The sequence below is a fragment of the Camelus dromedarius genome, chromosome 5, assembly GCF_036321535.1.
Source record: "Camelus dromedarius isolate mCamDro1 chromosome 5, mCamDro1.pat, whole genome shotgun sequence".
Lineage (NCBI taxonomy): Eukaryota > Metazoa > Chordata > Mammalia > Artiodactyla > Camelidae > Camelus > Camelus dromedarius.
In genome coordinates this window covers 72113117-72137193 of record NC_087440.1, presented here as the reverse complement: position 1 = coordinate 72137193, position 24077 = coordinate 72113117, and the positions used below count along the sequence as shown (strand labels likewise).

Genomic DNA, 24077 nt, shown 5'->3' with positions numbered 1-24077 from the left:
GGAGCACGGAAAACAGCTTCCGGGTCAGAGGAGGCCGGGCAAGCGAGATGGGGAAGATGGCGGCAGCCATGGGCTCTGTGGCGACGCTGGCGGCGGAACCTGGGGAGGACGCCTTTCGGAAGCTTTTCCGCTTCTACCGGCAGAGCCGCCCCGGGACCGCAGACCTGGGAGGGGTCATCGATTTCTCGGCGGCCCATGCAGCCCGCGGCACGGGTTCTGGTGCCCACAAGGTACGGAGAGAGGAGCGGCGCGCGCCTCCCCGTCACCTCCCCTCGCTTCTTGGAGAGGTTTCAATGTTCTCCTCACCTCTTTTCGTTTCCAGACTGTTATTGAGCGATCCCCGCCTTCCGCGGGCGCGGAGTTGAACTGCCCATGAAGCGTCACAGTTTGGCGAGGAAGAGTTCTGCTGCCCGTTTCTTCACGCAGCTATTCTTGTCCGCGGCTTCGGCCAAAAAATGCCTGGAAATTGGTGTTTATATTCTTTCTGTTAACTGTACATTTGCGTTTCTACTTTGATTTGTGTGAAAATCCGTAAACCGCGTTCGTAGACGCTAGGGTAGTGCCCTGCAGTTTGAAGAAACCAACAACCCGAGTAATCACAGATCTGAGAGATTGATGTTGTTAGTTAAGCCATTGTCCATAAAAGGCCTTTAATTCTCTGGGCCATTTAGAAAGAGGGCATTGAAAGATTCTGAGATAATACCTTAATGTTGAAAGTAAAGGGCAAATTAATCCAAATAGCGAACATTATTTCTGTATTATTCCTCTTGGAAATTAAGGAAAGGAACATAGGGGGAGGAGCAGGAGACACAAGGAGAGTCACAACTGTAATGTATGTTTTCTTTACAATTGCTTTAACACCGAGGATACCAGATCTCTAATTTGCCCTTGGTGTTGTCCACAGATGTCTGGATGAGACATTCTTTCCAAGCTTAGTAATAGCTGTCAGTAAAATTGGAATGCTATAATAACCTCATATTTGTCTAAAACTCAGCTTCTTAGAAACTTCATTTGTTAGGAGGGATTGTCTTAGAGTTGTCAAAATAACACAGAAAGTCCAAGAACGATATACTTGACTTACGGGAGAACCCCTCAAACCTTCGTTCAACTCCTTTTGCCCATATTTTACCATAATACTTAGATAATTTTAGAATGTAAGCCACCTGAGAAGGGGATATTGTGTTTAGCACAGTACCTAAAACAGTAAGTACTCAGTAAATATACTACCTGTTGAGTATGTAATACTTGGTTAGTACTTAGTTCCCCAGCTCAAAACAAATTGAAAGTAGCAAATTAGAGAAGAAGAAAGTTGCTATTAACAAGACATCCAATGAGAGAAGTGGGGGAAGTGATGGCTAATAGTCTAGCAAGGGAGCAAGCAGAAAACATTAAAAGATTGAGAGGTTTGGTTCAGTTTAGAATAATAGATTAGGTCCGCAAACTTCTTCCACATTTGAGGGTTTTACTGGATTACAGTGCAGTGTTAAGTATGACATATTTAAGAAATGATTATGAAGTTTTTGAAATAAAAATGTTTTATCCTCTAGGTACCTGGAAGAGTTAGATGGTCAGGACTCTCAGAGAGTTCCAGACAGCCATTTTATTACAGAGCCTGCATATACACCAGCCACTTGGTAGTTTGTCTGGAAATCTCCACTCTTGACAAAGTTAATAGAATAATAGATCGTATCTCTTTGGGAGAGAACATTTGATGTATTCTAAGTCAAGCCAGGCTCTAAGTTTATTATTCATGTAAGAATAAAGTTTTTTTTTTCTAAATGTCCTTACATATTGTGACTACACACTGGATCTCTTAACCAATTTAATGAGCCAGAGATGGCTCTTAAATGCAAAGAAAACTTCATAAACCCCTTAAAAGCTTAATTTCTAAGTAATTAACAAAGGCAAAGAGTTGGGAGTTTCAGTTTGAAGTTTCATCTAAAAGAGAGCAAATGTACTTTTAGCAAACAGGATTCCCAGTGTTTTACTGAAACATTTTTTTCTGTCTGTTTAAAGCACTCACCCTCCCAGCCTGGTGTCCCTCATAGCTCTGTTTAAACACTGACTGTGTATAAGTTCCCCAGAAGCATTATTATTAGCACTAACCAAAGTTAATAGCATTGTGACTCAGGGTATTCCATGTACTAAACACGTTTCATGATTCAAAGAAATAGCAAAGTTGTGGTATCATAGGAAAATGTAGTCTTAAAGACCAAAATCAGCCTGCTTTTCATCACTACTGCAATTTTATATATCTCTGTAGTGTTTAGCAGTACATAGGCGAGGAAACTGAGGTTCTCAAAAGTTAAATGACTTATCTAACTCTTACATCAATTAAGTGGTAGAACTAAATTTAAGAACCCAGGCTTATGACTCCTAACTGCCCCATATCAGAAATGCCTTTAGAGGTTTGAAATTCTGAGTTAACGTTTAAAATAGTTTTACCCTCTAACCCATTTCTGTCCTGCCAGGTGGTCAGATCTCAGCTAAATGTGTCCTCAGTCAGTGACCACGATGCATACAGAGCAGGACTTCAGCCAGTCAGCAAGTGGCGAGCCTACGGACTCCAAGGATATCCTGGTGAGTGCAGTTGACCGCAGAAGGCAAAATCTCTCAATCATTTGTCTAATTTCAGAGAAGAAGTTATAAGCAAGTAAATAGACAAAGGAGAAAACTAAACATGGAAATGTTCCACTCCCAAACCCCTCCTGAATTCTGCCTCATCTAAGATTTCCATTTATTTAGCATTCCTAAAGGATAGAACTGGAGTCAGTACTGTCTGCCTTATAGTGCAGAAAGTGACAAACCAGGTACAAATCAAAACTTAGGACGTTAACTCTGGGCTCCCTGCCACAGCTCTGAACACCTCCTCCAGGAGAACCACTTTGAACTGACGTGGTAATTCATAATGTTCACTCCAGTCACAGAATCCCTGGATTCTCAAATGGCATAACAACTTAGAAATTGTTGCTGTCATCAAGGCTGAATTTTTTTAAAAGGAATTACAGTTAATGAGATTAAAAGTCCTAATAGACTAAATTGTCTAGAATTTTGAATTTTGGTGATACTGGGTAGCTCACTCTACAGAAGAGTGGGTAATGTTATTAACCTTTTTTCTAGGATCATGGGGCCATTGTAGATTATTATGAACTATTTAGAAAATACAGAAATGCCTTATTTGGCCAAACAATCTTATATCTACATCCTGTTTCTTTCTAGAGGGCTTAAAGTTAACATTGCACTTGTGATTTAAAATATGGATCAAAAGCAAGAGAGACTCCTTTTAAAAACTCAATTTTTGTTGTGCCAAGGGCCAGGTCTGTGTTGCAGCTCTTAGCACATTATGACCACTAAAGTATATATTGATAACATGGGAAGGGGTAATAGCTTTAACACTTATGAAAGGCCTTGTGCACTTTAGTTCTGTATTATAGACAGACTTCAGGTTTTATGTCTGAAGTCAAGAGAAACAGTTGAGTGGTGACTTTTATATGTGAAAGCATGGCTCTTCACGTGTTTGGGTAAATGAGGAGCATACGTCACCAGTAGTGTTTTATGCACTTTTTGTTCTCGAAGGCTGTTCTCTGGCCTAGCTCCTGTTTTCAAGGCCATGTTTCTATTGCTGTGCCTTCTTCCCTTAACGGATTGTTCAGACTACAGATTTATCACCCAGTTTGGTTTTCTGTTGTCCAAATTGGAGTAAAGGCATTTTACGCATTTTATTGTGCTTTGCAGATACTGTGTTTTTTTGTTTTGTTTTGTTTTATGTTTTTAACAAACTGAAGGTTTGTGGCAGCCCTGCATTAAGCAAGCCTTTTGGTGCCATTTTTCTAACAGCATTTGCTCATTTCATGTCTTTGCATCACATTTTTGTTAATTCTCAAAGTATTTTAAATCCTCCAGCAGCAAAAAGATTACAACTCACTAAAGGCTGAGTTATCACAAAAGCAGCTACAACCTCTATAAATAATACCTGGTGAAAATTTGAGGGGTGTCTTGGCAATTTCAGTTCTAAAGTTTGCTCTGGAGCGATATAATTGATAGTTGTAGAATATTTGTTCTCTTGAGAATAACCTAAAAAGCCAGAGATAATTTCATAGTGATAGATGTCTGATGTTCATCATCAGAACAGTGTTTTATTAACTTGAAGGAACTCCTCTAAAATTGGAGCATTGGAATGAGAACATATGCTTATGTGTGGAAGCCACTGGAAGCATGAGGAGTAAATAATAAAGTAAGGGTATAAGTATGTCAACAAAAATAAATGATCTGAGTAACTGATGGAGGATTCCTCCTCTCCTTTTTTTCTCATCCATCTTTTGTATAGGGTTTATTTTTATCCCAAACCCCTTCCTCCCAGGTTACCAGTGGCACTGGGTGAAACAGTGCCTTAAGTTATATTCCCGGAAACCTAATGTATGTAACCTGGACAAACACTTGGTTACAGGAGAGACCCAGGATTTGTGGGAACAGAGCAAAGAGTTTCTAAGGTAAGTCTTATCAATCATAAAACAGTGTTAGTATTCAGGTCAGGTCATCACAGATCTTTATAGGAACTACTGTGTAACAGTTCGGTGAAAGCGCCTGACCTGTTTATTTTTCCCAGTTTCCACTCAAATACAGCACAATTGTATTCCTTCCCCCAGGAACATTTGGACAGCAGACACTTTGACAGTTATATTAAATTGAGATCTGTTTTAAAGATTTGCTTATCATAGCTTAGATATCAAGGTCATCCTTATTAATCATGAGATGATCCATTTTTATTCAGCTTCAGCCCTTTTTTTTTTTAATTTACAATTTTCTTTTTATTGATTTATAATCATTTTACAATGTTGTGTCAAATTCCAGTGTTCCAGCCCCTTTTTTTTTTTTTTTTTTACTTAAAGGGAGTTCCTTTGAAGACTTACGGTATCCTGGAGATAGTAACACTGAAAGCTCTTTACTTCTGCTCTCCTAGATGCAGTCAGTGTTACTAACTGTTTTATGGTAGGTCAGTTGTTCTTCATGAAAACTAATCTTTGTACCTTAAAATTGTTTCAACACGTGTTCATTCTACGAATATTTTTTTGAGGATCAGCTGTGTGCTAGGCATGATGCTAAGCATTAGAGATACAAAGATAAACAGGACACTGTTCCTGCACTCAGGGGTGCATAGTCTCTGGCAAGAAGTCAGTATGAGCAGGAATAGTTAAAATAGAGCTCAGAAAGTATTACAATAGGTATTTAGGAAGATGCTGTGGGGGCCAGAGGAAGAAATAATTCTTCCAGGCAGTAAGAAGACATCAAAGAAGAAAAAATGATTTTTTAACTAGGTCCATTATCCTCTTTTTTTCTCTGTCCATTTGAACTGAGTCTTCAAAAATGATTAGAATTTTGCCAATCAGGAAAGCAGGAAGGCTGTTTTGAGTAGAGAAAGCAGCCTGAGCAAAGGCAGAGTACATTCTTCTGTGAGATAGGAGCATAGAACGTGTACATTCATGTATTTATTCAGCAAATACCTGTTGAGTCTGCTGTGTCAGATACTGTGCTTGAGTGTTAGAAATTCCAGACAGAAAAGACAGTTCCTCTCTTCAAGGTATTTGTAGGTTGGTTGAGGACAGACACATGTAAATATATAATGAAATATAATTTGGCAGCTACAGGGAGAGTTTAAAAGATTATGAGTATGGCCACGTAAGTGGCTAGATTAAAGATAGATAATGGACGATGTTCCTTGGAAGTCATGAATAGATTTAGCAAGAGATGAAACAGGAAAGGTAGGTTAGGGCCAAATTGTAAAAAGTTAGTAATGTAGAGCGCTAGTTCTAGAGTCAGATTGCCTGGGTTCAAATCCCGGCTCGGCCACTTACTAGCTTTGTTAACTTAAGTAAATTTCTGAACCTTTCTATGCCTCATTGAAGTCTTTTCCTCATTCAACGGTATGAGGATTAAACAAGATAATATGTGAGAAATCTTTAGAACAGCCTGGTAAAACCATTGTACCAGCTTTTTGTGTTCTCTTTAGACCTAAGTGGCTCTAATGGTGCCCTTTTCAGAAACTATGTCATGTTAATTCTAACGGGGAATAGAAAATTTTCTTAAGTTGAAAGGGGACAGGAAAACAAAAATAAATTGCATTAGTTTTCCTTTAAAGACTTCTTGCTGTAGGTTACGGTATAAGCGAGAGCAGTGAGGAAAATCCTGTTCTTAAGTATGTCTTCCGTAGAATTGAGAGCAAAATAAAGGAAGATCAGGGCTGAGTGAAATTAGTCAGAGAGTTTAGAGTTTGTTAACCAACCAGCGTGTTTTCATGTAATTGACTTTTTTGTTTCTGACAAATAAATGACTGTAGAAATCCCAGTTGTCATCTTCTAAGATAGCTTAGATGAATCTCTTTAATAAATCATCCTATAAACAATGATAAGATACTTTTTTTGGACTAATAAATTAGCAAAAATAAAAAATAAGATGGTCATACTTTCTGCTGTCAAAGGTTGGGCGAAATTGATATGCTCAGACATTGCTGGCAGCATTGAAAATTGATTAGAGCCCTAATTCTCCTTCTGTCATTATTGAATGTGTGTTCAGTTTCCTCATCTGGCAAACAAAAGGATTGGACTGGATAAACCATTCAAGGTGGCTGAATCTTGGTCAGAGTCACCTAGACAGTATGTACCAGCCCTCTCACTTTGCCAGAGCATATCAGCAAGGGAGAGGAGCTGTGTTTCAAAAAGATTTCCCTAGAATTTGATTATCTACCATAACATCCACATTGAGAACCACTGAACTAGAGGAACTCTAAGGATCCTTTCAGTTTTAACTTTCTAGGTTTCTGTGGTTGGTGAAGAAGAAACTTTTGTAAGAAATGAAAAAATGTTTGGAACATAGAAGCAAAAATAGGTCTGTTCACAAAATTAGGACATCTCAGTCCTATGTTTTGTTCAAAGTTTATTGTCAGTGAATAGTGTAGCTAAAGATTTCTTGCACAAGAGTGCACTAGTTAGGTAGAAGCATCTTCATTGCAGCATTGTTTGTAATGGGAGGAAAAATGAGAAACAACCTAAGTGTCTGTCCACAGGAGATCAGATAAATCAAGCATGACATACCCCAGCTGTAGAATGCAGCCATTAAAAACTCCTAACTCCAGCTCTCCAGCAAATATATAGTAAGGTCTACAGTCTTAGTAAATAAAATGATTTCTCAGTATCTCCATCATAACCACATTAGTCTAAGCCACCATCACTTACTGCAGTAGCCTCCTTACCAGTTTCCCTGTGTGTTCTTGTGCCTCTTCAGTCTGTTTTCCACATAAAGTACAGAAATTATGTCATGTCTCTCCTGCAGTACTGCAATTCAATTCTAATGCAAACCGTCCAGTCAGTACAGACATCACAAGCTAAGGGTGTGGTCCTTAACCAAACTATCCTCACTTCAGACACCACTCACAAGTTTGGGAGATCCCCAAGCTATGCACATTTCTGACTAAATGCTTACAAATTCAAGAGAGTTCCCATAACCATCTCAGGTTCATTAACTCACTAGAATAACTCATAAAACTCAAGAAAGCATTATACTTAACGATGATAATTTTATTATAAAAGATGCAAATCAGGACCATCCAATGAAAAGAGGGAGGATCCTGAATACAGAGCTTCCATGTCCTCTTCCTGTGGAATCAGGCCAAGTAGCCCTCCCAGGAGGCTCCCCTGAGGCCTACTGTTCACAGTTTTTATTGGGTTTTCACTACTGAGGCATGATTGATTGACTTACTGACCACATGACTGAACTCTAGCCCTCCACTATCCCAGTAGGTCCTGCTCATATCACTTCAAGCCTCAACCCTCTAATCACTTGGTCTTTCTAGCTCAACAAACCTACATCCTTAGCATCTTCTTAAGGCCCACAGTGAATGATGGATACTCCCATCCCTCCAAGAAATTCCAAGGGCTTTAAAGCTTTCTCTAAAGAACCAGGGACAGAGGCCAGTCAAATTCTTTGTTTACAGCCCCATCACACTTAGAATAAAATAAAAAGTCTTTACCAAAGCTGCAGGACCTAGGTGATCTGGCTCTCTAACCTCATCTCCTACCATTTCTTTCATTTATTCTCCAGCAGTACTGGCCTCCATTCTATTCTTTGAACACATCAGGCTGCTCTTTTTACGTGCTGTTCCTTCTACCTGGAAAGCTCTTCCCTTAGATAACCAATCAGTGCATTACTTCCTTTTGGCCTTCATTCTACTATCATTTTATGATTCCCTTATTCAATTAAAAATAGTCTTCTGTTTCCCCTCATTCTTTATCCCTTTGCCCTCTGTTTTTATTCTCCAGTGCATGGTAGTTACTAAGTAATTATTTGTAGGAGTAATTGATTAATGGATACTTTCCTGTACTTTTTGAATGTTGTGAATGTATTATCTATTCAAAAATAATTTTTTAAAGAATAAGACAAGAGGAAATTACATTTAAGTAAAGCAACTTTATTTATTCCATAAATTAGCTTACAAAATGCTTTGTATCCATTGTTGTATGTGGGAAGTCTTTTTTCCATTGATATTCTCAGTGTGGAAGCAGAATTAATCCCTTCCCCTTTCTGCTCCTTTAAGACTTTATGATGCTATTATAGCATTTATTGTAGCGAGTCCTGTCATGTGGCCCTTCTCCCTCCCACTGCCTGCCATGCTCCTTGCCCCTGCCTCCAAGACTTGAAATTTTTGTAGCCTTGATGCCAACCACAGTTCTTTGTATATATTAGAAGGTACTCAGTAAATACTAAATTTAAGTAAATTGACATCTTTTATTAGCCCAATAAAAACATAATGCTAAATCAAGAGTGATCAATTAAAGATCATATAGTACTCTTCTGTCTCATTTTCATTAATTTATTAAAAAAGTACATTTGTGCTTTAAGAAATATTTGATACTAGCATATATATGAAGATTAAAACTCAGTTCCTTCCTTTGAGGAAGGGACTATTAAAGGAGGAATTCAGATACTTTTTTAAGGTATTTATAGCACCAAAGCCCTATGCTTGAATAGAAGTTGCAAGGTTCTATGTGGGCACAAAAGACAGAGAAACTGAGTCCAGGAAAAAGATTTCCCTGAAGAAGTATTTGAACTATATGTGAAAAAGTAAGAAAAGTCTGCTAGGCAGAGAGTGGAGTAAGAGATGAGAAAGCACTTTAGTATAGAAAATTGCATGGTCAAAACAGCCACGAAAGGTGGGAGGTAGGATACCTTGTAGGCAGTGCTTGGGGATGAAATGAAAAAGGTTAGTTAGAGCCAGATTATAAGAGGGTATGCATGCCACACAGTGTCAGTGAAAAATAAGTCAATCTAAGAAAGAAATGGAAAATTTTATTCAAGCCAAATTGAGGATTATAACCTGGGACAGCATCTCAGAAAGCTCTGAGAACTGTTCTGCCTGTTAGAAGTGAAGACACAGTTGCACGTAAGTTTTTTGAGACAGAGGGCTGTACATTAAATGATGTGTTATTGACAGTTTACACAATCCAGATCTAAGCATCCCCTTACAAGATCAAGAAGGAATGTTACCATTTAAGGAGTTGTCTTGTTGGTACTAGAACAATGTTACTCTTTATGTGAGCAGGTCTTTCTGCCAATGAGGGAGGTTTGGTCAATGCATAATGCAGATACACAAATGCACAGTGGGGTGGGGGGGGCAAAGGGCAGAAAAAAATTTTTATGCTTAATTTTTTTTGTCTTGCCATAAAATAGGAATTTTATTTCATAGTAGGAAATTGTGGACTTTATCCTATAGATGGGGGGAATTCATCAAGATTAGTAACAGATTTTTCACTTTAGAAAGATAATTTTTATGGCAGTGAGGAAAATGGATTGAAAATTTAGTCATTGCAAAAAAGCACAATTAAGAATTTAGCTTAATAATCCATGCAAAAGATGATAAGGCCTGAAAAATACATTGTCCACAGGGCTTGGTAATTAAGAGATTATGAAAAGTGAGGGAAAAGTAGTTAAGCATTATCCACAGAATTCTAAGTGGTATTAGGGTAATACTGAGGTTTTGGGGTGGGGGTTTTCCCAGTTTTATTGAAATATAAATGACATACAACATTGTGTTAGTCTAAGATGTACCGAATAATGATTTGACATGTGTATATTCCAAATGATTATAACAATAAATTTAATTAACATCAGTGACCTCACATCATTACAATTTTTTTCTTGTTATAAGAACTTTTAAGATCTACTCTCTTAGCAACTTTCAGATATACAGTACAATATTCACTGTAGTCACCATGCCATACATTACATCTCCAAAACTTACTTCTCTTATAATGGGAAGTTTTTATTTTTTGACCACCTTTACCCATTTCACGTACACACTCCAACCCTGCCTCTGGCAACTGCCAATATGTTCTATTTCAGGTTTTTAAAATTCCACATATAAATATAATCATACAATATTTGTCTTTCTCTATCTGAATTTATCCCACTTAGCATAGTGCCCTCAAGTTTCATCCGTGTTGTCACAAATGGCAGTATGTCCCCTTTTTATGGCTGAATAATTCTGCTGTATAGGTATCACATTTTCTTTATCCATTCATCTGTCATTGGATACTTAGATTGTTTCCATGTCGTGGCTATTGTAAATAATGCTGCAGTTATTTATTTATACAAAACAGTATGGAGGCTTCTCAAAAAATTAAAAATAAAACTACTGTTTGATACAGCAATTCCACCTCTGGGTATGTATCCAAAGGAAACCAAATCACTATCTCAAAAATATAGCTACACCTCCATGTTCATTGCAACAGTATATACTAGGATTTCTAATGAAGATAAAGATTGGAGGAAGAGGAGAATGAGCAGAGATGATCCTTAGTGTAATTTGAGGCTTATTGTTTTTGAAATCTCTGTGGAATGTCCATGTGGAAATGTCTAGTATGCCTTTGGAAATATGGAACTAAGCTTAGCAGCAAAGTTAGACATAGGAGTTACACATGAAGCCATAGTGAAGCAGTGAGAATGGATGTGGTTTGTTTGTTTATGGAAAACATACAGAAAAAAGAAGGCCATTGTCCCTAGGAAGCATCAGCTCTGGGTGAAAAAAAAAGTACTACTGGAAGCCAAGACAAGAAGATGTTTCCAAAATAAAAGAAGGACGAACCAGGTCATTAGGCCTAGGTTTTGACAGTTAAATGATATTACTGAATCTAAGAAATTAGGTTTTGGTAAAGTGGTATAAGCAAAAGTCAGACTGCAGTGATGAGAGAGAGTCAGGGCAGCAAATATTGAGTCCTTCTATGAAAGTTTAATTGTAAAAGGAAGGAGAGATACGGAGCAGAGGGAGACAGGATGTAGGTAGGGTACCTGAGTAAGAGATCAAGTTGGAAAGATGTTTTTTGTTGGTTTTTTCTTAAGTATGTGGAAATGTTGAACAGTTTTGCAGATCAAGAGGAAAAAATAAGTACAAAGGAAGACTTGAAGATATGAGAAGAAAGATGACCAATGGAGAAGGGCCTCAGAGGCTGTGTCAGGGGAATGGGAAATAGTATAGGTGGAGAATTAGCCTTAATGGAAAGAAGTAGGACCACTGCTGAAACCAGGCAGGAAGGACGGGCTAAGGATTTTGAAAAGTTTAGAGGTATAGGGGAGAAAAGTGGAAATCATTCACTGGACCTTTGATCAGGCCTCTGTATTCTCTTTATCCTGGAAGGGAGTAAGAGCAGGACTGAGGACTTGAGATAAATGGTGAAGGTTTAGGACCAAAGATGGAAGATTAGATAAGACTAAATATTTGCATGATAGTAAAAGGACATTAGCAGTTAAGGTGGAGTTGGATGGTTGCATTGATAGGGAGATTCAGATTGAGAAGGGAAACAAAACTGGAATCACTCAAATACTGAAAAAACAGAGTTCTAGGGACAGGATATAGAGCTAGATTTAATGGGAATGAGAGACTAGGGAGGGAAGGACAGAAAGTTGTGGTCATGGAGGGAAATATTGAGAGATGTGAAAGACACTATCCCCAAGTCTTTAAAAATGATTGAAAATGCAATACCTGCAATAGGATTTTGAAAGTTTTTGAAAGTTCTATAACAACCTTCAGACTTCTGAGTCCTCACTGAATGAGTTCTTTTGCTTTCACAGAGGTTCACTAATGTCCCTTGAGGCAAGAAAGAGAAGAAAATACCAAAGCTTAGTTACGACACTCATACTACCCGCTGCCCAGAGAGTGGACAGGCAGGTCAGGAGTTCACTTCTGTCCAGTTAGGGTTCAGTTGAAAGCAGTGCTATAGAATGTGATTGCTGAAAAAAAATGCCAGTACTTACTACCCGTGACAGAAAGTGAGCAAACTGCTGTGTGGGCACCTTGACCAGGGGAGAAGGTGGCCAGCCCACTCATCCATCATCCTGCTGGTGCCTGGGTGGGGGCAGCAGAGGCAAGGCGTACAGAGTGTTTCTGTTTGCAGTGAGAACCAATAAGTAGGGTCATACTTGGTTGGAAACATTCTTTTGAATAATTAGGTAGAGATTTAAAGTTAGGTTAGGTCTCAACATACTCCCTGCATTCCTTACAGTAGGTAAGACGGCTCCATTGTAATAGCCTTCTTGGCTTCCTTTTGGATAAGTCAGATTTAAAAAAAAAAAGAACAGTGCAACTGCCCCTTCATTAATCCCTCAGTATTTTCAGCTTTTTTTTTTTCCTTTGTTATGAGGACTGGGCTTAATGCTTTTTTGAAAGTATGACTCTTAGCTAGCTTCTTTTGCATACTTGGACCAATCTCTCTCTGTAAGGATAAAGCAAAGCCTTTCTTATAGTGATCCAGTTAATGTAGAAAGATCTATAATTTTGATAACTTTATTAACACCATAACCCTGTATTAATTATGATAATGTATACCCTGTTCTTGAAGAACATTAGACCCAATCTTTTGATGAAAAGCAGCTTATTGGTGCTATATCAAATGTCTAAAATGTCATCAGACTTCCAGAGCTGCCTTGTTATCTTTATTTGTACAGATCAGTCTGGTTTTGATAGAATATAAATGGGTTCTTTCTCAAGAATAAAATGATCCTTTATTGAGCCAGAAAGAGATAGAAGGTGTTTTGTTTTTTAATTTTGGCTAGAATAGTGTTTCTTGAAGTGTGGTCTCTGGACCAGCAGCATCAGCATGATTTAAAGAAGCTCAGTGCCCAGGTTTTATGAGGGGCTGGCACATAGACAGTCTCTGCCTGACAGGTACCAAAATTTAGACTCCCAGAAGGAAGGCAGGTGTTCAGCATAAACTATATTGTTTATACGAACAGTTTAGGCACAGTGAGCTACAGTTCTGGTAATGGTGTGAACCTCCCCAAAATCCAAGTTCCAGATGTTTGCCAAGGGCTAGCCTCATAAGCAGTCCTTAAAAAGGCTAGCAGTTGGATCTGCTAGGCCTCTTTTCTGCACAGCTGTCCTAAATAAATCAGTGTTTGATCCGTTCCTTTTATTTAGTTACTGGTTTTGATGTATGTCTCTGTTGCAACTCTTTGAGGACAGGTGGCATCTACTCTGTAAACTCTTTGTCAGACATCAAGATGAGTGCCACTTACAGTGTGAGCCTGTAATAAATCCTTTGCTTCTGCTCCTGCTGTGTGCCTGTATTGCCTACTGCATCACTCCTTGTTTAAATGCTGGACATTCTTCAGTGCCACACTCAACTCCCCAGCTCTGCCATGGAGCCTTAACTGATGAGACAGCTGATTTTGAGCTCTCCTTTTTCATAATTCTGGTGGCCCTCACAGTCATGTGCTGCTCAGTTTAGTACTAGGTTTTATACTGCCTTGAGTTTTCCCCTCATTTCTTTCTTATACTTATCTGTCATCTCCTGTCAAAATATAAACTCCTTATAGCAGTCTGATCTTTTTTAAGCAGCAATGATTCTTAGACCCCAAAATTTTTTTTAATTGATTAATGATGTAATTAGAAAAATACCAAACTAAAAATGATTAGGCCTAGCATTCTTGTGTTTTTAAATGTTTAGAAGTAAATCAAACAAACAAACAAGCTGCTTCTTTAGAAAAAGACTCATTAATCCCATGGATTTGATTAGATAAGATATAACTGCAGAAAGGACGCCTCCATTTTAAAGAAACCTCCTGTGGTTTGAAACAGGGGTGTCAGAAATCAAATCAATTGTAGTGGCCCTTAGCTAGTAGTTGTTAGCTAGGCCTCAGTTGTCTAAATTGTTATATAGGGTTAAAGAAGGCATGTTAAACCAGTTATTTTTTATTGTATACTGTATTTTGCCAAACTTTTTTATGCCCAAACCACAATTCTGGGAAGCCACCATCATTATAGACATAGTGATAGCTGTAATTAATCATGTCCTGCTTTTAGCAAACCAAATTGAACGTGCTCTGCTAGCCAGATTTTCAATTACCGGTAGGGCTGTTTGTCCCATTTCCCATGGACAGGTAAGACATTTCAGTTGTCATCTTGTTTTAGTTTTGAGATGCTGGAGACTTGCCATTTGAAAATTCATCCCATTCAGCAGAGGATATAAAACAAAGGACTAGAAATTAGAAATGCTAATATGTTTTTTAGTAATGCTGTTATATTCTTGGTCAACTCATTTATATGTTCAGCTTTCCCCTGTGGAGATCTTAGCAAACAGCTTATACCATAGAATATCAGATTTAGACCCCAGAGTCCATACAGTGGGCTATTACTGCCTTTTGAGGTGAACAGATTATCTTTTGTCTCCAATCTTTGCAGGTATAAAGAAGTGAATAAACGGAGACCCCGAAGTTTACTAGAGAAACTGCGCTGGGTGACCCTAGGCTACCATTATAACTGGGACAGTAAGGTATTCAAATTTTCTTGCTAATTCCATTGTTTTCCATTTTTATGCTTCTTGGGCCCACATAGTTTGATTTCTTCCTGACCAAGCTTAAAGTATCAGACTATCCATTTGTGGGAAAATTTCTTTCATTTATTCCCTCCTAAAGTCCTCTTGATCTGGTATCTAAAGAGGAATAAATAATTTATCAAGAGAAAATTACCTTTTCCTGTGCCCTTGGGTTATATTATTTCATCAGAAGTCATTGGTGCTTTCTCTAGGGAGGTTTCAGGGATATAGATTTTTCTTTAAGGCACTCAAGAGCAGTTCTCAATATAATCTTTATTTCCATTATCATTTAGTGTTTGTTGACCATTTATTTTCTATATAATACATGCCTAAAGTGAAAGAAGCTCCATGTACTTCTGGTGTTCTCTTCCGTCAACTCACAAGAGAACTTTCAAGATCTAGATACACTTGACTCTGTGTAAGGTCTGAGCAGGGAAAAAATGCAAAACAATGTCCCACAGTTTGTAACAAAGTTCCTTGTTTTCTTGAGGTACAATTTCTTCTTTCCTGACCTCTGTGCTTCAGAAAATGCCTCCTTTATCACCAGCATGGCAGTGCCTCTTATCTCAGTGAGATGTTTGCCACCAAGTAGAAGGACTAATTCTGAGAGGAAACTGAATAAAACTAACTGGTATAGACCATGTTCCTACTAACCAGTTACTTTTTAAAAGCTCCATAGTTTCAGTCTAGCCAGCTCATTAATAAATACATTAACTACTCAAAGTAATGATAAATGTTGCTCAGAACTATTCATAATATAATTCTTTTTTTTTTTTTTCCAGTGATACAGATTTAATGGAAAGCTAGATACCTGTATTTGGGGAATGGCCATGTAGTTTTCTTTGGGTTAGACAGCCTGGGTTTGAATCCTACTTTGAATAAGGATAGTGCGTACCTCATTAAGGTGGTCATGAGGATTAAGTGATTAATGCCTTTATAGTGATGACAACAGGGCCTGGCTGTTCTAAGCAGTTAAATACATTAACATGATAAATGTTAGCTTCTTGTTTTTTATACTGATTTTATTGTTGATACTGTTATTCCCCAAGGACCTCAGAGTTAGCCTCATTTACTAAGACACACATGGAGTGAAAGTGATCAAAAACACTGAATGGGTAATCAGAGAAAAATGAAAAAGAGTTAAATAAGAGACAGTTTGGACAGGCTTCAAAGCCCCAAAAGGTAACTCTTTCACCATAGCAGAGGCGATCTAGTGCTAGAATAGCAGCTCTGAGTGGTTGATCTTCTAAAGGACCAAAACTTAAAATGGTGGAGAAAACCTTAAAGTTCTCTAACTACACCCTTAGTTTTGAGAAATTAAATAGAAGCTCTTCTTACATGCAGTTCAGGAAAAAGAGAAGAAAAAAATAAACAGATTCCAAAGAGGCTTGGCCATCCATCTGAGACCTTTCACAAAAATCTTTCTTAATGGGAAGTTAAAGCTCACTTCTAGTCAAAGTAAATACATTCTCTTCAGAAGTGTGGCTATTACTCTAGCTAGTGGTCACTAGTGGAGATGTGAGACAAAAGTGGATTTTCTAATCAGATTTGAAGTTGATTGAGCAATGGGAGGAGTGAGAGGGAACATCAGACCAAGGAAGGTATCAGGCTGCTGCTGGCTTAGGCCAGACTGGCCCTCAGACTCATCTGCATAGGAAACTGCTGCCTTGTCATTCTCAGAAATTGTACAGGTTTTGTAGAGTGTTCTGGCCTTTGATTTTTTTTTTTTAAGAGAAAAAAGATATTTGTGATCCTTGGGTACTAAATATAGAGGCAGTTCAGGGAAGTAAGTGCTGAAAACTACTTCCATTTTAAGATCTTGCCTTGACCTAGCATAAGTCAGTTTAAGTTCAGATGTTTTGAGCACGTCATCCCATCAGACCTACCAGTGAAATCACACGAAGCCATGTTGCAGGCTGAGGGGTCCAAAATCAAACTGGCTGTATTACTTGAATTGCCTTTTTTTTTTTTTTTAAGTAAACTTTGTTTTTTAGTATAGTTTTAGATTTACAGAAAAATTAAAAAGATAATACAGAGTTCCAAATACCCTACACCCAGTTCTCCTTTTATTAACATCTTACATTAGTACAGTAACTTTTTCTCAATTAGTGAATCACTAGTGATACATTATTATAATAGTGAAATACATACTTCATTTAGATTTTCTGAGTTTGTAACCAATATACTTCTTCTGTTCTAGGATCCCATCCAGGATACATTACATTTAGCCAGCATGTTTCCTTAGGTACCTCTTGGCAGTGACAGTTTTGAGTTGCCTTTTTACCCTTAAGAGAACTGTCCTTTTAGGATTAGAGGATACCAGAGAGAGGTGCAATTGTTTCATATGTAGATTCCATGCAGGGTGGATTTGTCTGATTTATCACTGGATAGCACAGAGCCTGCCATGTAATAAGTGCTCAGTATTTTGAATGGCCCGTTATTGGGTTCCTGGATGCCTTAAAAATGAATGGCTATTAAGAGGTACAAACTACTATGTATAAAATAAATAAGCCACAAGGATATATTGTACAGCACAGGGAATATAGCCAATACTTTATAATAACTTTAAGTGGAATATAATCTATAAAAATTTTGAATCACTATGTTGTGTACCTGAAACTAATATAATACTGTAAATCAACTGTACCTCAATAAAAAAGGTCTTTCAAGGGATGGATAAGTCATGCTATTTAACATTATGTGTAAATTAGATTTTTAAAGTGGTAATTAATCTTATGCCACAGTTTCCTATTTTCCTGAGATCATTGTTTATTTTTCTTATTTTCTCTACTTTTATCAAAGAAATACTCAGCAGATCATTATACGCCTTTCCCTTCTGACCTGGCTTTCCTCTCAGAGCAAGTAGCCGCTGCCTGTGGATTTCAGGGTTTCCGGGCTGAAGCAGGTATCCTGAATTACTACCGATTAGACTCCACACTGGGGATCCATGTAGACAGATCTGAACTGGATCACTCCAAACCCCTGTTATCATTCAGGTAAGTTAGGTCTAGGGATTTTGGATTACTTTTTATCACTTCATTCCTTTTCTAAAGCATTTTTAAGCTAAAGTACATAAATAAAAACATTAAATTTTAAAAAAATTGTTGGACTCCATAAGTTTTCATTTCTAGGCATCTTAACAATGTGTCATAAGTAAAATTAGCCTAGTCCTTTAAGAGTAATGACCAAATTACAGTTAATACTTATTATATTAACTTAATACAGTTAATACTTATTATAGCCTAGTTCTTTGAGAGTTATTAACTTAATAACCTATTAACTTAATAACATATTAACTTAATACAGTTAATACTTATTATAGCCTAGTCCTTTAAGAATAATGACCAAATTACAGTTAATGGTTAAGATGCATGGGGTCTGCCTTTTGTAATGAGGGGTATTGTTAGTGTCTGTGGAATAGATAAGTGAAAAAGGCCATAAGGCCAAGTGAGCAACCTTTTTGGAATAGAGAAGAGCAAAGCACAGAAGCCCGAATATTTTAACTCTCCTTGTCTCCCTAAATGTAAGCTTATATTTGTGCAAAGTGCTGTACCTGTATCTCACAAAGAAAGTGCCTAAACAGAGTCATTCATTAATTGCTTTATCTTTAAGTGAACAGGAATGATAAATATGTAGTAAAGGACCCAAATAATTTTATTAAAAAACTTGAAGATGTATCAGTACAACTTACAAAGTTCATGTTAAAACTAAATTTTTAATTTTGTTATTTACCTGCTTTAAATTTTACTTTGCAGCAGTCCCGTGGGCTGTGATAAATTTAAGTAGTAGATCATGGGTTGGTCACTCATAGACACAAGCCAGAAAAGAAGGATCTTAGCAGAGTTTAAAAAGGAGAATTTGGGAACAATAATTATCAAGTTAGAAAACAATGCAGTTGGCAGTAACTTTCCCAACCATGGTTAGTAACAGAACTTACTATTGTGTATTGTTTTACCTGTTTTGTTTTGTTTTTATAGCTTCGGACAGTCTGCCATCTTTCTCCTGGGTGGCCTCAAAAGAGATGAAGCTCCCACCCCCATGTTTATGCACAGCGGTGACATTATGGTAATGTCAGGTTTCAGCCGCCTGTTGAACCATGCAGTCCCAAGGGTCCTTCCCAGTCCTAAAGGGGAAAGCCTGCCTTGCTGCCTTGAGACTCTACTCCCAGCTGACCTCCCTAGAGACTCAGTGGTGGAGCCCTGTTCTGTGGAGGACTGGCAGGTGTGTGCTAGCTACTTGAAAACTGCTCGTGTTAACATGACTGTTCGACAGGTGCTGGCTGTAGGTCAAGACTTCCCTTTGGAACCCACGGAAGAGAATAAAAGAGACGTCACCACAGGTTTCTGCCATCTTGACGATGAGACCAGCCAAGTAAAACGGGCTAGGTTAAACACTGACTGCTGAGACTTGGAGAGCCCATTCTTTCACTCAGGCAGGTCTTAACTGTAAATGACCATGCTGTTTTGTATTGCCATAAACTTTAGCACCAAGCCAAAAACAGAGACAAGGAAAAACTCATCATTGATCACACTGTTGCCTTGGAACCCATCCAGAAGAGAAAACTGATTAACCGCTTGTTCAGAGAAGTGTTTGTCATGGTCCAGTCCAGATTAGGTTTTGGTACTAAGGTATGCATGAAGTCCAAGGAGGTGTGACCTTCCACAACAGCCTTCTCAGCCTGTGCTGTTACCTCTGAGGGAGGTAGAAGTGTTTCCATGTCTATCGAGTCTTTAAATACCTCAGGTTTTATTGATGGGAAACATAATACCCCTCTCACCACCCATCTAGTGATTTGTGGTAAAATTGTGGTTCCATAAACCAACCAATAGTCTTACCTTCTTAATTCTTTCATTCAACATCAAATTCTTTGATCTTCTCTGACCTTCACAGAAGAGTCCTGTACACATTAAGACAGTGGAACTGGAAATCACATCCCCTGGAAAAGAGATTAATCACAGCTATCTCTCTTGCCTAAAAGGTAAATACATATAAACCCAAGGAAGGAGGAACAGTAGTTTCTCCAGACGTCTTTTAGGTCTCTAAGCTTTTCCTGTTGGCTTTTAAACGCAATTTTAATTGTTGGACTAAGAAAGTCCAAAGGGTATTCTGTAACTGTTTTCTCCATGAATAAACTTACTCAGTTTTAAATTAAAGATCTGTATCTCTTTTTGAGGGTAAGTGTATCTGTGATTGGTTTTTTTCCCCCCTGTTTCACTTGCTGTATTCATGCTTTTGAAGCCCTCTAGCTATTTCTGCTCTAAGTATTCTTTGTGGCTGTCTCACAGGAGAGAATATTCCTTCATATTCCAGTCACTGCTGTCTTTTTTGATTATAGACAGCTTGGAAAATGCACAAAGCACTGAGCTTTAATCTGTGTACCCCCAACAACTCAACTCACTGTACCCTGGGCTAAGTTACCTTACATTTCTCGGGGCCTCAGTTACCTCATTTGTAAAATGAAGATAATATTTACTACCATCTTCCTTAAGGGTATTGATATTTCAAATGATAATGGGAATTTCATGCTCCTTTCTAGAAACATGATATGCCAATAATTTATTACTATATAGACTCCTAGAAACATTCCAGCTTATTCATTTATGTGGACAAGTGACCAGAAGCTTCTTTGATACCTGATGTTTGTGACATGTCTTGCCACATTTGCATCTCATTTGTCCTGCCTTTTATTTCTTATGAGCATTTTTGAAGGAATAAAAATAGACATATCCCTTATTTGTAACAAGGTTCTAAAATTAGTAGGTGATAGGATAATTTTCTATCATTAAAGTTACCACTGGAAAAATCCCTTAAATTTTCCATAATGTCCTTTATATGAATACTGTTTACATTATTTGTGACCCACTGAAAACCCACATGTCATTTAGTAAATCCAGCAGTCACCTTGTCCTTCAGCATTAGAACAAATCGCTCTCCAGTCAGTTGATTATTAGGTGAAGGTGTTGGCTTGTGTTCAGGGTCAGTGTTCTACAAAAAAATACATACCCAAACTGTAAACTCACACTCCAGGAAATGAGATACATGTGCTATGAGAAGCATGTGGAAACTGAGGCCAGCCAAGAGAGAGCAGATTCCTCTCCTAACCCAGGCTTCCTTGGGGGATGTGCTCATGAGCTCACTTGTGGGGGCAAGGGGGGGTCTTAGCACAATTAAGCACTCTCATTTTTATGTGTATTTATTTCTGTGAGGCACATATAGTTGAAGATGTATATAATACAACTCTATTTTTGACAGAAAATTACACAACTCAGAAAAAAGGAAAAATTGGCAATTTTTCTACATTTAAATGAGGATGAGTCCCTCCCCCCCCCGCCCAGTTTGTTTTAGTTGTCAACCAGATATTTGCTAAGTCAGGTCAGCAAACTATGACTCACCCCCTGTTTTTTTACTGCCCATGGACGAAGAATAGTTTCTACATTTCTAAATGGTTGGGGGGAAAAATCAAAAGAAGAGTAATATTTTGTGACACATGAAAATTATGTGAAATTCAAATTTCTACATCCACAAATAGTTTTATTGGAACACAGCCGCAATAAATCATTTACAGGTTATCTGTGGTTGCTTTCATGTTAAAATGACAGAGTTGAATAATTGCAACAGGGACCATGTAGCCTACAAAGCCTGAAAAAGATAGCATCTAGCCTTTACACAAAATGTTTGCTGACACCCAGAAAGGGAACTAGACCCCTAAAAAGGAACCTGAAACCAAGAGAAAGGCCCAAGGAGAAGTTGTCTTTGTTTCTTTATTATTTCATATCAAAAATGCCAGGGTAGATATTCAGTGTGACCAAGGATGTACGTGGTATGAAGGGTGGAGTCACAGATGTTAGACCTGGGGAAACTGGCGCTCTACTACTGTGCTGGTGGGAACGTAAACTGCTGTAGCCTCTAAGGTTCAGTTTGGTGTCATACAACATGTAATTCTACGTCCCAGTTTGGACAGGGCTGTCCTGAATGACGTTCCCTTTTCCTCTCTGAAGGGTTCTGATTTGATGATAAATAATATATATCATCCTAATTATGTTCTAAAATGTGTACCATTTGAACCTATAAATTTCACTTCTAGTTAAGTCTAAGGAAGTTATTGAAGCTGTCCACAAGATTTTTGTGTAAGAATATAATAAATTTTGAAATAAGTTCAATATCCAGCAATGAGAAGTTGGTTGATTAAATTCGTGTATTTGTTCAATAAATGGTTATTGAGCACGGTTCTATATGAGGCACTGTTCTTTGCGCAAAAGGACCTGTCTTTGTGGTACTTATATCCTAGTGGGTGTGACATAACCAAACAGTGGAAAACTATAGCTATTAAAAGTCATGTTTTGGAAGAACAAGTAGAGATAGGAGGAAATACTTGTATTAATGAGAAAATCCAGTTGTGAAACCATGCATAGTAACCTAATTCTGTATAAAATGTTCACCTATTAAAAAAAAAAAAATGGAAGGATATGTATACCAAAGTGTGAATGACAGTGGCATTATAGCTGATGTTTATTTATGCTTTTCTGTATTTCTGATTTTTTACATTGAAAATCTTTTAATAAATCATTTTTTAAAAAAGAATATGTTTGATATTTTAAGTTATTATTATTTGAAGAAATACTCACTGACCTGGTAATTCTACCTCTACCTAAAATATATTAGAATGCAAATAGGAACATCAGTGTTTTCAATGAGAGGAACTTGTTTGATTCAATTATTTTATGTAATATATAACTACTATCAATCATGTTTTAGAGATATAGTTAATAATCAGAAGAAATGCTCAATATGTTAGCTGAGTAAAACAAGTTAAAAACAATATGCACAAGCATGTTACCAGAGGTTTTTTGTATGCACAGTGTGTATATGCACAGAAAAGACAGGGTTATAATATTCTATCTTCCGAATTTCTATAGCCATCATAAATTGCTCTTTTAGCAATAGTTTCTTTGGGGAGCAGGGGTGGGAGAGGTAATTAGGTTTGTTTATTTTTTTAATTTTTAACAGAAGTACTGGGGATTAAACCCAGGACCTTGTGCATGCTAGGCATACACTCTACCGTTGAGCTGTACTGTCTCCCCTTGAATTGCTCTTTTGAAGAAGGCCTTTGTGATGCTTTTTTGAAAGGGGGCAGGTAAGGCACACCACTCAGCAGCAGCAGTTTTATAAAGTGTCCACTAACCTTCCTAACGGCCTTCGTCAGCTCCACTCCAGTCTGAGGCCCTTCCATCTGGGTAAGACAGATCCTCTCACTACTCTGCTTATTATTCCAGTAGAGCTTCTCGCCTATTTCCAGTACCCTACATCGGATTTTTCCTAGAAGGATCCCAGGCCCTCAGTGAGACAGAGATGTATTGCTAAACAGGACAGACTCAGCCAGGCTTGGCATGCCAAGTTCTTCCCAATACCTTTTTCACTAAGATAAGCTGGTCTTACTTACTTTTCTGTTTTCCCTTAATTTAAAGGTTGGTTTATTAGTGTAGGGAAAAAAAATAAATAAAACCCTAATACCTAAATAGACCTGACTAAGGCAAATTAGAATGGTAATGAGGCGGAAAGGAGCCTGGGAATGATTATTGATCTCAGCACGACTGAGGGGCTGGAGGAGCTAGGCAGGAAAGACACCTCACCTGTTTTCTCCTGCTCCGAAGATTATAGTGGAAAAAGCAATGCAAATCTAGTTTCTTAGCCTGGATAGCAAATTTTTATTAACATTCCTTTTGATAACTATCCTATCCAAATTTGAGCCCTCGTGGAGATGAGTTTGTTGGCTCTCAGTTTCATTGGTAAAATGGGTTTCTGACTAAGATAGGATGGTATATAAGATGGAAAGCAAACTAGAATGGTTGTCAGGAAAGCTAAATTTTAATAAAGCTCCAACACTTGGCTGTGTGACCTTCAATAAGTCGTTCTACTGAGTCGCAGTTAATTTTCTTGAGCAACCCAGTTTTCTCATCTGTAAGGAGGTCTGACCAAGTAATCCTGTGTTACCTACCAGATCTGCAATGCTGTTTTTCTAAAATGAGAAATTAATCTCAGAGTTTGGATAAACAGCAAGCACAGCTACCCCATAAGCAGGATTGTTGGTAAGAAAATCAAGCATTAACCAAGGAGAATGGGAAGGAGAGGGGAGGGGAGGGAATTAGGGAAAAACAAATTAAAGCAATGAGGTGTAAGTAAAAGATTTTTGTGCCCATCCATTTGGAAAAATTTAGATTA

The 24077-nt window shown here is 37.9% G+C and overlaps 1 protein-coding gene across 1 annotated transcript; it reads left to right on the top strand.

Annotated features, from left to right (window-relative positions):
• The first annotated feature begins 34 nt into the window (after window positions 1–34).
• Window positions 35–22439, top strand: ALKBH1 (alkB homolog 1, histone H2A dioxygenase). The gene is made up of 6 exons (XM_010976424.3): window positions 35–230; window positions 2472–2580; window positions 4328–4490; window positions 14726–14816; window positions 17661–17854; window positions 18836–22439. Exons 1-6 carry the CDS (start codon window positions 48–50, stop codon window positions 19260–19262), a joined length of 1167 nt encoding a protein of 388 aa, XP_010974726.2. The 5' UTR covers window positions 35–47; the 3' UTR covers window positions 19263–22439.
• The last annotated feature ends 1638 nt before the right edge of the window (window positions 22440–24077 follow it).